At 43.9% G+C, this 16,472-nt stretch overlaps 1 protein-coding gene across 1 annotated transcript in view; it reads right to left on the bottom strand.

The window, feature by feature from the left end:
- The window catches only part of rbm10 (RNA binding motif protein 10), a 59,413-nt gene that overhangs the window by 39,683 nt on the left and 3,258 nt on the right, over positions 1-16,472 (bottom strand). The window contains exons 2-5 of the mRNA XM_064921992.1: positions 14,587-14,660; positions 7,996-8,082; positions 7,847-7,907; positions 7,553-7,741 (exon numbers count right to left, since the gene is read on the bottom strand). Coding sequence (XP_064778064.1) covers positions 7,553-7,741; positions 7,847-7,907; positions 7,996-8,082; positions 14,587-14,660 — 411 coding nt within the window. The remainder of the gene's footprint in view (positions 1-7,552; positions 7,742-7,846; positions 7,908-7,995; positions 8,083-14,586; positions 14,661-16,472) is intronic.

Below are 16,472 nucleotides of genomic sequence, written 5' to 3'. Positions count from 1 at the left end.
TTTGGTGATCTTCATCAGAATGCACTCCCAGGAATCCCAGTTCCACAATAAATGTTTGTTTTGTTCGATAAAGTCCATAATTTACTTCCAAATACCTCCTTTTTGTTTGCGCGTTTAGTACACAAATCCAAACTCACGACGCGCGGGCAAGTCCAGGCGAAAGTTCAGACGGTAAGTCATATTACAGTTCGTAGAAACATGTCAAACGAAGTATAGAATCAATCTTTAGGATGTTTTTATCATAAATGTCACGTTCTGACCATAGTTCTTTTGTGTTTTCCTTGTTTTAGTGTTGGTCACGACGTGAGCTGGGTGGGCATTCTATGTTGCGTGTCTAGTTTGTCTGTTTCTGTGTTTGGCCTGATATGGTTCTCAATCAGAGGCAGGTGTTAGTCGTTGTCTCTGATTGGGAACCATATTTAGGTAGCCTGTTTTGTCATTGTGGGTGATTGTCTATGTGTAGTGTTTGTGTCGGCACATTTGGTATATAGCTTCACGGTCGTTGTTCATTTCTTGTTTTGTTCACTTTACTTTGTGTTTTCGGCATCCATTAAAATTATGCAATCACACCACGCTGCGCTTTGGTCCTCTTCTTACGATGATCGTGATAATAAATCTTCAATAATGTTTCAACCGGAGAATTCCTTTGTCTGTAGAAATGCAATGGAATGCAACTAACTCTCAGCGAGCGAGACTGAGCTCGTGGCACTCTGCCAGACCCCTGACTCAAACACTCTGCCAGACTCCTGACTCAGCTCTCTTAGGAAGTGCAATATGACCCCATAGACACTCGATAGGCAATGACTTGAAAAACTACAAGCCTCAGATTTCTCACTTCCTGGTTGGATTTTTTTCTCAGGTTTTTGCCTGCCATATGAGTTCTGTTATACTCACAGACATCATTCACACCGTTTTAGAAAATTCAGAGAGAGTGTTTTCTATCCAAATCTACTATGCATATCTTAGCTTCTGGGCCTGAGTAGCAGGCAGTTTACTCTGGGCACCTTATTCATCCAAGCTACTCAATACTGCCCCCAGCCATAAAAACTTAAAGCCTAAATTACCATAAAAAAATGATATATTTTTTTTAAATTATTGATTAAAAAAATACAAGTCTCACCCATCTACACACAATAATGACAAAGTGAAAACATGTTTTTAGAAATTTGAGCATATTTATTGAAAATGAAATACAGAAATATCTCATTTACATAGGTATTCACACCCCTGAGTCAATACTTTGTAGAAGCACCTTTGTGTGGCAGCAATTATAGCTGAGTCTTTCTGGGTAGGTACCTAAGAGCTTTCCACACCTGGATTGTACAATATTTGTTCATTATTCCTTTTAAAATTCTTCAAGCTCTTTCAAATTGGTTGTTGATCATTGCAAGACAACCATTTTCAGGTCAAGCTATAGATTTTCAAATGGATTTAAGTCAAAACTGTAACTAGGCCACTCAGGAACATTTACTGTCTTCTTGGAAGCAACTCCAGTGTATATTTGGCCTTGTGTTTTAGGTTATTGTCCTGCTGAAAGGTGAATTAATCTCCCAGTGTCTGGTGGAAAACAGACAACCAGGTTTCCCTCTAGGATTTTGCCTCTGCTTAGCTCCATTCCTTTCCATTCCTTTTCTTTTTTATCCTGAAAAACTCCCCAGTCCTTAATGATTACAAGCATACCCATAACATGATGCAGCCACCACTATGCTTCAAAATATGGAGAGTGGTACTCAGTGATGTGTTTTATTGGGTTTGTCCCAAACATATCACTTTTTATTAAGGACAAAAAATGTATTGCTTTACATAATGTTTTTGCAGTATTACTTTAGAGCCTTATTGCAAACGGGATGTGCTGTTTTGGAATATTTGTATTCTGTACAGGCTTCCTTCTTTTCACTCTGTCATTTAGGTTAGTATTGTGGAGTAACTACAATGTTGTAGATCCATCCTCAGTTTTCTCCTATCAAAGCCATTAAACTCAATAAATGTTTTAAAGTCGCCATTGGCCTCATGGTGAAATCCCAGAGCGGTTTCCTTCCTCTCCAGCAACTGAGTTAGGAAGGACGCCTGTATCTTTGTAGTGACTGGGTGTATTGATACACCATCCAAAGTGTAATTAATAACTTCACCATGCTCAAAGGGATATTCAATGTCAGATTTTTTATTTTATTTTTTTAACCCATCTACCAATAGGTGCACTTCTTAGCGAGGCATTGGAAAACCTCCCTGGTCTTTGTGGTTGAATTTGTGTTTGAAATTCGCTGCTCGACTGAGGGATCCTACAGATAATTGTATGTGTGGGGGTACAGAGATGAGGTAGTCATTTAAAAATCATGTTAAACACAGAGAGAGTCCAAGCAACTTATTATGTGACTTGTTAAGCACATTTCTACCCCTGAACTTATTTAGGCTTGACATAAGACAAAGGGATAGAACATTTGACAAGACATTTATGCATTTTCATCTTTAGTTAATTTGTCAAAAAAAAAACACAATTCCACTTTGGGGTGTGTGTGTGTGTGTGTGTGTGTGTGTGTGTGTGTGTGTGTGTGTGTGTGTGTGTGTGTGTGTGTGTGTGTGTGTGTGTGTGTGTGTGTGTGTGTGTTGTGTGTGTGTGTGTGTGTGTGTGTGTGTGTGTGTGTGTGTGTGTGTGTGTGTGTGTGTGTGTGTGTGTGGGGGGTGTGTGTGTGTGTGGGGGGTGTGTGTGTGTGTGTGTGTGGGGGTGGTTGTTAAGCAAAGTTTTACTCCTGCCATAACAAAGGGGTTGAATATGACTATATATATATATATATATATATGACGAGACATTTCAGTTTTTTTTTTTGTGTTTTTTTATAACTTTTTTTTTTTTTTACAATCTAAAACATTTGACCACTTTGACATTATGGGGTATTGTGTGTAGGCCAGTGACAAAATAAATCTGCATTTAAATTCAGGTTGTAACATGTGGAAAAGACAAGGGGGTGTGAATACTTCCTGAAGGCGTATGACATTTTATGAGGTACAACCAATAACAAAATATTTTGGTACATTTTCAAATCATAAACAGATATTTCACTACAAACCAAATGCCAGAAAATGGTGGTGTCATAGAGAGAGACAGAGAAAACCAGAAAAAGAGAGACAAATAGAGATACATAGAACATCTAATAAAATATTTAGAACAGAGAGAACAGTCTATAACTTGGGTGACTGGAGTCTTTGACAATTTTTTGAGCTTTCCTCTGACACCGCCTGGTATATAGGTCCTTGATGCCAGGAAGCTTGGCCCCAGTGATGTACTGGGCCGTATACACTACCCTCTGTAGCGCCTTACGGTCAGATGCTGAGTGGTTGCCATACCAGCTAATGCAACCGGTCAGGATGCCCTCGATGGTGCAGCTGTTGAACTTCTTGAGGATCTGAGGACCCATGCCAAATCTTTTCAGTCTCCTGAGGGGAAAAGGTGTTGTCGTGCCCTCTTCACGACTGTCTTGGTGTGTTTGGACCATTCTAGTTTGTGACGTGATGTGGACACCAAGGTACTTGAAGCTCTCAACCCGCTCCACTTCAGTCCAGTCGATGTTAATGGGGGCCTGTTCGCCCCTCCTTTTCCTGTAGTCCACGATCATCTCCTTTGTCTTGCTCACAATGAGGGAGAGGTTGTTGTCCTGGCACGACACTGCCAGGTCTCTGACCTCCTCCCTGTAGGCTGTCTAATCGTTGTCGGTGATCAGGCCTACCCACGGTTGTGTCATCAGCAAACTTAATGATGGTGTTGGAGTTATGGCTGACCGTGCAGTCATGTGTGAACAGAGAGTACCGGGGGGGGCTGAGCACATACCGCCGAGGGGCCTCCGTGTTGAGGATCAGTGTGGCAGATGTGTTGTTGCCTATAGGTGTTCCTTTTGTCCAGGTGGGAAAGGGCAGTGTGGAGTGCGTTTAGGTCATCTGTGGATCTGTTGGGGCGGTATGCGAATTGGAGTGGGTCTAGGGTATCTGGGAGGATGCTGTTGATGTGAGCCATGACCAGCCTTTCAAAGCACTTCATGGCTACCGACGTGAGTGCTATGGGGCGGTAATCATTTAGGCAGGTTACCTTCGCTTCCTTGGGCACAGGGACTATAGTGGACTGCCTGAAACATGTTGGTATTAGACTCGGACAGGGAGAGGTTGAAAATGTCAGTTAAGACATTTGCCAGTTGGTCAGCGCATGCTCACAGTACACGTCCTGGTAATCCGTCTGGCCCTTCGGCATTGTGAATGATGACCTGTTTAAAGGTCATGCTCACATCGGCTATGGAGAGCGTGATCAAAGCTGGTGCTCTCATGTATGGTTCAGTGTTGCTTGCCTCGAAGCGAGCATTAAACGCATTTAGCTCGTCTGGTAGGCTCGCGTCATTGGGCAACTCGCAGTTGGGTTTCCCTTTGTAGTCCATAATAGTTTGCCCTGCCACATCCGACAAGCATCAGAGCACGATTCAATCTTAGTCCTGTATTGACGCTTTGCCTGTTTGTTCGTCGGAGGGCATAGCAGGATTTCTTATAAACGTCCGGGTTAGTGTCACGCTCTTTGAAAGCGGCAGCTCTAGTCTTCAGCTCGGTGCGGATGTTGCTTGTAATACATGGCTTCTGGTTGGGATATGAACGTACGGTCACTGTTGGGACAACGTCGTCGATGCACTTAGTGATTAAGCCCATGACAGATGTGATGTGCTCCTCAATGCCATTGGAGGAATCCCGGAACATATTCCAGTCTGTGCTAGCAAAACATCCAGTCTGTGCTAGCAAAACAGTCCTTAAGCATCTGACCACTTACGTAAACTCCCAACTGAGACTCTGCAGAAGTCTGAAAAATACACTTTATGTACAACGTAGAACCCCAAACAATGCAGAGCAGAATTAGGACATACCCTCTAGTTATCAACATCCAGAAAAGAGCCGTTAAATTCTACAGCCACCTAAAAGGAAAACGATGCACATTCATTCCACCACAAAGCCCTCACCTACAGAGAGATGAACCTGGAGAAGAGCCATCACCTACAGAGAGATGAACCTGGAGAAGACCCATCACCTACAGAGAGATGAACCTGGAGAAGAGCCATCACCTACAGAGAGATGAACCTGGAGAAGAGCCATCACCTACAGAGAGATGAACCTGGAGAAGAGTCCACTAAGCAAGCTGGTCCTGGGGCTCTGTTCACAAACACACCCTACAGATCCCCATGACAGCAGCACAATTAGACCCAACCAAATTATGAGAAAGCAAAACGATAACTATTCGACAACACTTGATATAATCCACAAAAAAACGGAAGAAATTGGAACGCTATCTGCCCCTAAACAGAGAGTTCACAGTGGCAGAATACCTGACCACTGTGACTGACACAAACTTAAGGAAAGCTTTGACTATGTACAGACTCAGTGAGCATAGCCTTGCTATTGAGAAAGGCCGCTGTAGACAGTCCTGGCTCTCAAGAGAAGACAGGCTATGTGCTCACTGCCCACAAAATGAGGTGGAAACTGAGCTGCACTTCCTAAACTCCTCCCAAATGTACGCCCATATTAGAGACACATAATCCCTCAGATTACACAGATCCACAAAGAATTTGAAAACAAACCCAATTTTGATAAACTCTCATCTATTGGGTGAAATACCACTGTGTGACATCACAGCAGTAAGATGTGTGACTTGTTGCCACAAGAAAAGGTCAACCAGTGAAGAACAAACACCATTGTAAATACAACCCATATTTATGTTTATTTATTTTCCCTTTTGTACTTTAACCATTTGCACATCATTACAACACTGTATATAGACAGTTGAAGTCAGAAGTTTACATACACCTTAACCAAATACATTTAAACTCCGTTTTTCACAATTCCTGACATTTAATCCTATTAAAAATTCCCTGTCTTAGGTCAGTTAGGATCACCACTTTATTTTAAGAATGTGAAATGTCAGAATAATAGTAGAGAGAATTATTTATTTCAGCAATTATTTATTTCATCACATTCCCAGTGGGTCAGAAGTTTACATACACTCAATTAGTATTTGGTAGCATTGCCTTTAAATTCTTGGGTCAAACGTTTTGGGTAGCCTTCCACAAGCTTCCCACAATAAGTTGGGTGAATTTTGAATTTTAGTTCTGTCCACAAATATTCTACAGGATTGAGGTCAGGGCTTTGTGATGGCCACTCCAATACCTTGACTTTGTTGTCCTTAAGCCATTTTGCCACAACTTTGCAAGTATGCTTGGGGTCATTGTCCATTTGGAAGACCCATTTGCGACTAAGCTTTAACTTCCTGACTGATGTCTTGATGTTGCTTCAATATATCCACATCATTTTCCGTCCTCATGATGCCATCTATTTTGTGAAGTGCACCAGTCCCTCCTGCAGCAAAGCACCTCCACAACATGATTCTGCCACCCCCGTGCTTCACGGTTGGGATGGTGTTCTTCGGCTTGCAAGCCTCCCCTTTTTCCTCCAAACATAACGATGGTCATTATGGCCAAACAGTTCTATTTTTGTTTCATCTGACCAGAGGACATTTCTCCAAAGAGTACGATCTTTGTCCCCATGTGCAGTTGCAAACCGTAGTCTGGCTTTTTAATGGCGGTTTTGGAGCAGTGGCTTCTTCATTGCTGAGCGGCCTTTCAGGTTATGTCGATATAGGACTTGTTTTACTGTGGAAGTAGATAATTTTGTACCTGTTTCCTCCAGCATCTTCACAAGGTCCCTTGCTGTTGTTCTGGGATTGATTTGCACTTTTTGCACCAAAGTATGTTCATCTCTAGGAGACAGAACGCGTCTCCTTCCTGAGAGGTATGACGGCTGCGTGGTCCCATGGTGTTTATACTTGCGTACTATTGTTTGTACAGATGAACGTGGTACCTTCAGGCGTTTGGAAATTGCTCCCAAGGATGAACCAGACTTGTGGAGGTCTACAATCTTTTCGGAGGTCTTGGCTGATTTCTTTTGATTTTCCTGTGATGTCAAGCAAAGAAGCACTGAGTTTGAAGGTAGTTCTTGAAATACATCCACAGGTATACCTCCAATTGACTCAAATTATGTCAATTAGCCTATCAGAAGCTTCTAAAGCCATGACATCATTTTCTGGAATTTTCCAAGCTGTTTAAAGGCACAGTCAACTTAGTGTATGTAAACTTCTGACCCACTGGAATTGTAATACAGTGAATTATAAGTGTAATAATCTGTCTGTAAACAATTGTTGGAACAATCACTTGCGTCGTGCACAAAGTAGATGTCCTAACCGACTTCCCAAAACTATAGTTTGTTAACAAGACATTTGTGGAGTGGTTGAAAAATGAGTTTTAATGACTCCAACCTAAATGTATGTAAACTTCCAACTTCCATTGCATACATAATATGACATTTGAAATGTCTTTGTTATTTTGGAATTTTTGTGAGTGTCGTGTTTAGTGCAAATTTTTTATTGCTTATTTCACTTTTGTTTATTATCTACTTCACTTGCTTTGGCAACGTTAACATATGTTTCCCATGCCAATAAAGCCCCTTCAATTTAAATTGACTTGAGAGAGAGACTTACTGTCATTGGTCACCTCAGCCTGCTGTGTGTCAGCTCCACCTGCCCCAGCCCTGCCCCCGACCCTGGGAGTGGTGACAGCAGTAGAGGTGGTAGCAGCTGGCTGGTAGAGAGCAGGGAGGGGCAATAAGCCGTCCTTCTGATGCACACCCAGAGGTAACTCCCTCAGCTGGGGCAGTTTCAGCTCTGCCTCTAAAGGTAAAAAAAAAAACACAGTCGGATATCCCAGTGGACAACACAAAACACATCTGTTTATGTTTATCATAGGGTTTAGGTATCACTGTATCACATGTTTACCTGATTTAGGAACACCACATTTAAAGCACTTCTCTCTCCTCTTGAAGTTCTGAACCCCACACTGTTAGAACAGCAACAGAGGCGATCAGTACAAGTGAGAATTGACAACAAGATGAGAAGCCACACAGTGAGGTTGTTAGCTGTTGTACCTTGTTACAGAGCCAGTCCTCGTTGGCGCGTGGTTTAGGGTCACTGTAGTGCATAGACACCCTCTGGCCTAGGATAGACAAAACCCTCTGAAAGAGAGAGAGAGAGAAAGAGACAGGCAGAGAGAGAGGGAGAGTAGGAGAGACAAAGAGAAAGATAGACAGAGAAGACCGAGAGAGAGGGAGACAGAGAGGGAGAAAGAGACAAAGAGAGAGAGAAACAAAGAATGATTATCATAGATAAGTGGCTCACATTCTAGAGAGAGAGGAGCCCACTCACAAGAGGGCAGAATGAGTGAGAGATGTTTCCCATGCCAATAAAGCCCATTGAATTGAATTGAGAGAGAGCGGGAAAGAGAGGAGAGAAGAGAGGGAAAGAGAGGAGAGATGAGGGAAAGAGAGGAGAGAAGAGAGGGAAAGAGATGAGAGAAGAGAGAGAAAGAGAGGAGAGAAGAGAGGGAAAGAGAGGAGAGAAGAGAGGAGAAGAGAGGGAAAGAGAGGAGAGAAGAGAGAGAAAGAGAGGAGAGAAGAGAGGGAAAGAGTGGAGAAGAGAGGGAACGAGAGGAGAAGAGAGGGAACGAGAGGAGAAGAGAGGGAAAGAGAGGAGAGAAGAGAGGGAAAGAGAGGAGAGAAGAGAGGGAAAGAGAGGATAGAAGAGACAGAAAGAGAGGAGAGAAGAGAGGGAAAGAGAGGTGAAGAGAGGGAAAGAGAGGAGAGAAGAGAGGGAGAGGAGAGAAGAGAAGAGGGAAAGAGGAGAGAAGAGAGGGAAAGAGAGGAGAGAAGAGAGGGAAAGAGAGGAGAGAAGAGAGAGAAAGAGAGGAGAGAATAGAGAGAAAGAGAGGAGAGAATAGAGAGAAAGAGAGGGAAACAGAGGAGAGAAGAGAGGGAAAGAGAGGAGAGAAGAGAGAGAAAGAGAGGAGAGAAGAGAGAGAAAGAGAGGAGAGAAGAGAGGGAAAGAGAGGAGAGGAGAGAGGGAAACAGAGGAGAAGTGAGGGAGAGAAGTGAGGAGAAGAGAGGGAGAGGAGAGAAGAGGGAAAGAGGAGAGAAGAGAGGGAAAGAGAGGAGAGAAGAGAGGGAAAGAGAGGAGAGAAGAGAGAGAAAGAGAGGAGAGAATAGAGAGAAAGAGAGGCGAGAATAGAGAGAAAGAGAGGAGAGGGGGAAACAGAGGAGAGAAGAGAGGGAAAGAGAGGAGAAGAGAGGAGAGGATAGAAGTGAGGGAAAGGGAAGAGAGAAGAGAGGGAAAGAGAAGAGAGAAGAGAGGGAGAGAGGAGATAATAGAAGGAAAGAGAGGAGAGAAGAGAAGGAAAGAGAGGAGAGAAGAGAGGGAAAGAGAAGAGAGAAGAGGGAAAGAGAGGAGAGAAGAGAGGGAAAGAGAGGAGAGAAGAGAAGGAAAGAGAGGAGAGAAGAGAGGGAACGAGAGGAGAGATGAGGGATAGAGGAGAGAAGAGAGGGAAAGAGAGGAGAGAAGAGAAGGAAAGAGAGGAGAGAAGAGGGAACGAGAGGAGAAGAGAGAGAAAGAGAGGAGAGAAGAGAAGGAAAGAGCAGAGAAGAGAGGGAAAGAGAGGAGAGAAGAGAGGAGAGAAGAGAGAGAAAGAGAGGAGAGAAGAGAGGGAAAGAGGGGAGAGAAGAGAAGGAAAGAGAGGAGAGAAGAGAGAGAAAGAGAGGAGAGAAGAGAGGGAAAGAGAGGAGAGAAGAGAGAGAAAGAGAGGAGGGAATAGAGAGAAAGAGAGGAGAGAATAGAGAGAAAGAGAGGAGAGAAGAGAGGGAAACAGAGGAGAGAAGAGAGGGAAAGAGAGGAGAAGAGAGGAGAGGATAGAAGAGAGGGAAAGGGAAGAGAGAAGAGAGGGAAAGAGAAGAGAGAAGAGAGGGAGAGAGGAGAGAAGAGAAGGAAAGAGAGGAGAGAAGAGAAGGAAAGAGAGGAGAGAAGAGAGGGAAAGAGAAGAGAGAAGAGGGAAAGAGAGGAGAGAAGAGAGGGAAAGAGAGGAGAGAAGAGAAGGAAAGAGAGGAGAGAAGAGAGGGCACGGGAGGAGAGATGAGGGATAGAGGAGAGAAGAGAGGGAAAGAGAGGAGAGAAGAGAGAGAAAGAGAGGAGGGAATAGAGAGAAAGAGAGGAGAGAATAGAGAGAAAGAGAGGAGAGAAGAGAGGGAAACAGAGGAGAGAAGAGAGGGAAAGAGAGGAGAAGAGAGGAGAGGATAGAAGAGAGGGAAAGGGAAGAGAGAAGAGAGGGAAAGAGAAGAGAGAAGAGAGGGAGAGAGGAGATAATAGAAGGAAAGAGAGGAGAGAAGAGAAGGAAAGAGAGGAGAGAAGAGAAGGAAAGAGAGGAGAGAAGAGAGGGAACGAGAGGAGAGATGAGGGATAGAGGAGAGAAGAGAGGGAAAGAGAGGAGAGAAGAGAAGGAAAGAGAGGAGAGAAGAGGGAACGAGAGGAGAGATGAGGGATAGAGGAGAGAAGAGAGGGAAAGAGAGGAGAGAAGAGAGTGAAAGAGAGGAGAGAAGAGGGAAAGAGGGGAGAAGAGAGAGAAAGAGAGGAGAGAAGAGAAGGAAAGAGCAGAGAAGAGAGGGAAAGAGAGGAGAGAAGAGAGGAGGAGAGAAGAGAGAGAAAGAGAGGAGAGAAGAGAGGAAAGAGGGAGAGAAGAGAAGGAAAGAGAGGAGAGAGAGAGAGAAAGAGAGGAGAGAAGAGAGGGAAAGAGAGGAGAGAAGAGAGAGAAAGAGAGGAGGGAATAGAGAGAAAGAGAGGAGAGAATAGAGATTAAGAGAGGAGAGAAGAGAGGGAAACAGAGGAGAGAAGAGAGGGAAAGAGAGGAGAAGAGAGGAGAGGATAGAAGAGAGGGAAAGGGAAGAGAGAAGAGAGGGAAAGAGAAGAGAGAAGAGAGGGAGAGGAGAAGAGAGGAAGAGAAGGAAAGAGAAGGAAAGAGAGAAGAGAAGGAAAGAGAGGAGAGAAGAGAGGGAAAGAGAAGAGAGAAGAGAGGGAAAGAGAGGAGAGAAGAGAGGAAAGAGAGGAGAGAGAGAAGAGAGGAGAATGAGAGGAGAGAAGAGAGGGAAAGAGAGAGGAGAGATGAGGGATAGAGGAGAGAAGAGAGGGAAAGAGAGGAGAGAAGAGAGGAAAGAGAGGAGAGAAGAGAGGAAAGAGGGGAGAAGAGAGGAAAGAGGAGAGAAGAGAAGGAAAGAGCAGAGAGAGAAGAGAGGGAAGAGAGGAGAGAAGAGAGGAGAGAGAAGAGAGAAGAGAGAGAAAGAGAGGAGAGAAGAGAGGGAAAGAGGGGAGAGAAGAGAGGGAAAGAGAGGAGAGAAGAGAGAGAAAGAGAGGAGAGAAGAGAGGGAAAGAGAGGAGAGAAGAGAGAGAAAGAGAGGAGAGAATAGAGAGAAAGAGAGGAGAGAATAGAGAGAAAGAGAGGAGAGAAGAGAGGGAAAGAGAGGAGAGAAGAGAGGAGAAGAGAGGAGAGAGAGAAAGAAAGGAGAGAAGAGAGGGAAAGAGAAGAGAGAAGAGAGGAGGAGAAAAGAGAGAAGAGAGAAAGAGAGGAGAAAAGAGAGGGAAAGAGAGGAGAGAAGAGAGGGAAAGAGAGGAGAGAAGAGAGGGAAATAGAGGAGAGAAGAGTGGGAAAGAGAAGAGAGAAAAAGAGAGGAGAGAAGAGGGAAAGAGGAGAGAAGAGAGGAGAGAAGAGAGGGAAAGAGAGGAGAGAAGAGAAGGAAAGAGAGGAGAGAAGAGAGGGAACGAGAGGAGAGATGAGGGAAAGAGGAGAGAAGAGAGGGAAAGAGAGGAGAGAAGAGAGTGAAAGAGAGGAGAGAAGAGGGAAAGAGGGGAGAAGAGAGAGAAAGAGAGGAGAGAAGAGAAGGAAAGAGGAGAGAAGAGAGGGAAAGAGAGGAGAGATGAGAGGGAGAGGAGAGAAGAGGGAAAGAGGAGAGAAGAGAGGAGAGAAGAGAGGGAAAGAGAGGAGAGAAGAGAGGGAAAGCGATGAGAGAAGAGTGGGAAACAGAGGAGAGAAGAGAGGAGAGTGGGAAAGAGAGAAAAATTGAGGACAAGAGAGAAATGTAACCTTCAGCTCAAGGGAAATTGGGACGGACGGAGAGCTGTATGTGTGTGTTCGATTGGCCACCCTGTTAGCCGTGTGTGTGTGTGTGTGTGTGTGTGTGTGCGTGTGTGTGTGTGTGTGTGTGTGTGTGTGTGTGTGTGTGTGTGTGTGTGTGTGTGTGTGTGTGCGTGTGTGTGGAGAGAGAGAGTGTTGTGTTTTGTCAACCCCCCCCTTAAGGGGAACCCTGGCCAGCCACAGTGTTAGCCAATCTGACCCCCACCCCAACCTGGCAACGCAACCAGTAGAAAACAGACAGTATTCACCATTCAATATTCATACGGTATATTGCACAACAAAGCAATGGTGAGGCGTGCACAAGTGGGACGGTTAAAATATATCTCCCACCGACATCATTTGATTAGGTCATTTGATACTGTAATGACACCCATGGTCATGTGATACCACTTTATGACTCTGCATGTTTCATTTAACAACAATGGTGTCATTTAACAACAATGGTGTCATTTAACAACAATGATATCATTTAGATACAAGTTTCATTTAACAACAATGGTGTCATTCAACAACAATGGTGTCATTTAAGAACACTGGTGTCATTCAACAACAATGGTGTCATTTTATAACAATGATGTCATTCAACAACAATGGTGTCATTCAACAATGGTGTCATTTAAGAACACCGGTATCATTCAACAACAATTGTGTCATTCAACAACACCGGTGTCATTCAACAAAAATGGTGTCATTCAACAATGGTGTCATTTAAGAACACCGGTGTCATTCAACAACAATGGTGTCATTTAAGAACACCGGTGTCATTCAACAACAATGGTGTCATTTAAGAACACCGGTGTCATTCAACAACAATGGTGTCATTTAAGAACACCGGTGTCATTCAACAATGGTGTCATTTAAGAACACCTGTGTCATTCAACAATGGTGTCATTTAAGAACACCTGTGTCATTCAACAATGGTGTCATTTAAGAACACCTGTGTCATTCAACAATGGTGTCATTTAAGAACACCGGTGTCATTCAACAACAATGGTGTCATTTAAGAACACCGGTGTCATTCAACAATGGTGTCATTTAAGAACACCGGTGTCATTCAACAATGGTGTCATTTAAGAACACCGGTGTCATTCAACAATGGTGTCATTTAAGAACACCGGTGTCATTCAACAACAATGGTGTCATTCAACAATGGTGTCATTTAAGAACACCGGTGTCATTCAACAACAATGGTGTCATTTAAGAACACCGGTGTCATTCAACAATGGTGTCATTTAAGAACACCGGTGTCATTCAACAACACCGGTGTCATTCAACAACACCGGTGTCATTCAGATACAAGTTTTTTGTAACAACAGGAACCTATTCCACAGAAAGGGAATAGACCTCCACCCCTCCTGACCCCGAACACCCAACCTCCACCCCCTAACGACTGGACTCCCTGGATAAAAGATTGTCAGAAAGTGGGGATTTGGGGACGGGGGAAGGGAGGAAGAGAAAGGGGTGAGTTGAAGTCCTCTGTTGAAAGGTAAAGAGAGAGAGAGAGAGAGAGAGAGGTAGAGAGATAGAAAGGTAAAGAGAGAGAGAGAGACAGAGAGAGAGAGAGAGGTAGAGAGATAGAAAGGTAAAAAGAGAGAGAGAGAGAGGTAGAGAGATAGAAAGGTAAAAAGAGAGCGAGAGAGAGAGAGAGACAGAGAGCGAGAGAGAGGTAGAGAGATAGAAAGGTAAAGAGAGAGAGAGAGGTAGAGAGAGAGAGAGAAAGAGAGAGAGAGAGAGAGAGAAAGAGAGATAGAAAGGTAAAGAGAGAGAGAAAGAGAGACAGAGAGAGAGAGAGAGAGAGAGAGAGAGAGAGAGAGAGAAAGGTAAAGAGAGAGAGAACGAGAGAGAGAGAGAGAGAGAGAGAGAGATAGAAAGGTAAAGAGAGAGAGAGAGAGAGAGAGACAGAGAGAGAGAGACAGAGAGAGAGAGAGAGAGAGAGAGGTAGAGAGATAGAAAGGTAAAAAGAGAGAGAGAGAAAGAGAGAGAGAGAGAGAGAGGTAGAGAGATAGAAAGGTAAAAAGAGAGAGAGAGAGAGAGACAGAGAGCGAGAGAGAGAGGTAGAGAGATAGAAAGGTAAAGAGAAGGAGAGAGGGGTAGAGAGAGAGACAGAGAGAGAGAGAGAAAGGTAAAGAGAGAGAGAGAAAGAGAGATAGAGAGAGAGAGAGAGAGAGAGAGATAGAAAGGTAGAGAGAGAGAAAGAGAGATAGAAAGGTAAAGAGAGAGAGAGACAGAGAGAGAGAGACAGAGAGAGACAGAGAGAGAGAGACAGAGAGAGAGACAGAGAGAGAGAGAGAGAGAGAGACAGAGGCAGAGAGAGAGAGATAGAGAGACAGAGAGAGAGACAGAGAGAGAGAGAGAGAGAGAGAGAGTGTGTGAGAGTGGCTGGGAGAGTCCGATGGTGTGTCAGTACAGTTATACCAACACACATCGGCATCAGAAAACACAGGTGTGTGTGTGTCATGTTCAGGATCATGTGTGTATTTGTGTGTGTGTGTGTATGTGTGTGTAGAGTGACCTGATTGGTCTCCATCCAGCGGCAGGCCTCCTGTATGTGATTAAACTCCACGAAGGCGAATCCACGGCTCTGACCTGGTCACCACGCCAACCAGCCAGCGCCATGGCAACCGAACAACAACAACAACAACATAACATCAACGCAGTGAGGGGTTAGTGCTTCATAAAGAGACAGAGAGACAAAGAGAACAGAGTGCTCTATCCCAAATGGAGTTTATAGCTGCTACACTGGGGTATAATTGGTAGGTTTATAGCTACACTGGGGTATAAATGGTAGGTTTATAGCTGCTACACTGGGGTATAATTGGTAGGTTTATAGCCACACTGGGGTATAAATGGTAGGTTTATAGCTGCTACACTGGGGTATAATTGGTAGGTTTATAGCCACACTGGGGTATAAATGGTAGGTTTATAGCTGCCACACTGGGGAATAAATGGTAGGTTTATAGCTGCTACACTGGGGTATAATTGGTAGGTTTATAGCCACACTGGGGAATAAATGGTAGGTTTGTAGCTGCTACACTGGGGTATAAATGGTAGGTTTATAGCTGCTACACTGGGGTATAAATGGTAGGTTTATAGCTGCTACACTGGGGTATAATTGGTAGGTTTATAGCCACACTGGGGAATAAATGGTAGGTTTGTAGATGATACACTGGGGTATAAATGGTAGGTTTGTAGCTGCTACACTGGGGAATAAATGGTAGGTTTGTAGCTGCTACACTGGGGAATAAATGGTAGTTTTATCACTACTACACTGGGGTATAAATGGTAGGTTTATGGCTGCACTGGGGTATAAATGATACACTGGGGTATAAATGGTAGAATTAGAGATGATACACTGGGGTATAAATGGTAGGTTTATAGCTGCCACACTGGGGTATAAATGATACACTGGGGTATAAATGGTAGGTTTATAGCTGCCACACTGGGGTATAAATGGTAGGATTAGAGATGATACACTGGGGTATAAATGCTAGGTTTATAGCTGCACTGGGGTATAAATGATACACTGGGGTATACATGGTAGGTTTATAGCTGCTATACTGGGGTATAAATGGTAGTTTTATCACTACTACACTGGGGTATAAATGGTAGGTTTGTAGCTGCAACACTGGGGTATAAATGGTAGGTTTGTAGCTGCAACACTGGGGTATAAATGGTAGGTTTATAGCTACAATGGGGAATACATGGTAGGTTTTTAGCTGCTACACTGGAGTATAAATGGTAGGTTTATACCTGCTAAACTGGGGTATAAATGGTAGGTTTTTAGCTACACTGGAGTATAAATGGTAGGTTTGTAGCTGCTACACTGGGGTATAAATGGTAGGTTTGTAGCTGCTACACTGGGGTATAAATAGTAGGTTTATAGCTGCTACACTGGGGTATAAATGGTAGGATTGTAGCTGCTACACAGGTATACATGGTAGGTTTATAGCTACACTGGGGTATAAATGGTAGGTTTATAGCTGCTACACTGGGGTATAAATGGTAGATTTATAGCTGCTACACTGGGGTACAAATGGTAGGTTTGTAGCTGCTATACTGGGGTATAAATGGTAGGTTTACAGCTGCTACACTGGGGTATAAATGGTAGGTTTACAGCTGCTACACTGCGGTATAAATGGTAGATTTATAGCTGCTACACTGGGGTACAAATGGTGGGTTTGTAGCTGCTACACTGGGATATAAATGGTAGGTTTACAGCTACAATGGGGAATACATGGTAGGTTTATAGCTGAAACACTGGGATATAAATGGTAGGATTATAGCTGCTAGCCCCAATGTCCTGCTAGCCCCAATTTCCTGCTAGCCCCAATGTCCTGCTAGCCCCAATGTCCTGCTAGCCCCAATGTCCTGCTAGCTCCAATGTCCTGCTCGCCCCAA

The sequence above is a fragment of the Oncorhynchus masou genome, chromosome 18, assembly GCF_036934945.1.
Source record: "Oncorhynchus masou masou isolate Uvic2021 chromosome 18, UVic_Omas_1.1, whole genome shotgun sequence".
NCBI classification, from domain to species: Eukaryota; Metazoa; Chordata; class Actinopteri; order Salmoniformes; family Salmonidae; genus Oncorhynchus; species Oncorhynchus masou.
The sequence above is the reverse complement of the archived record's forward strand: the minus strand, read 5'-3'. Positions and strand labels throughout refer to the sequence as shown.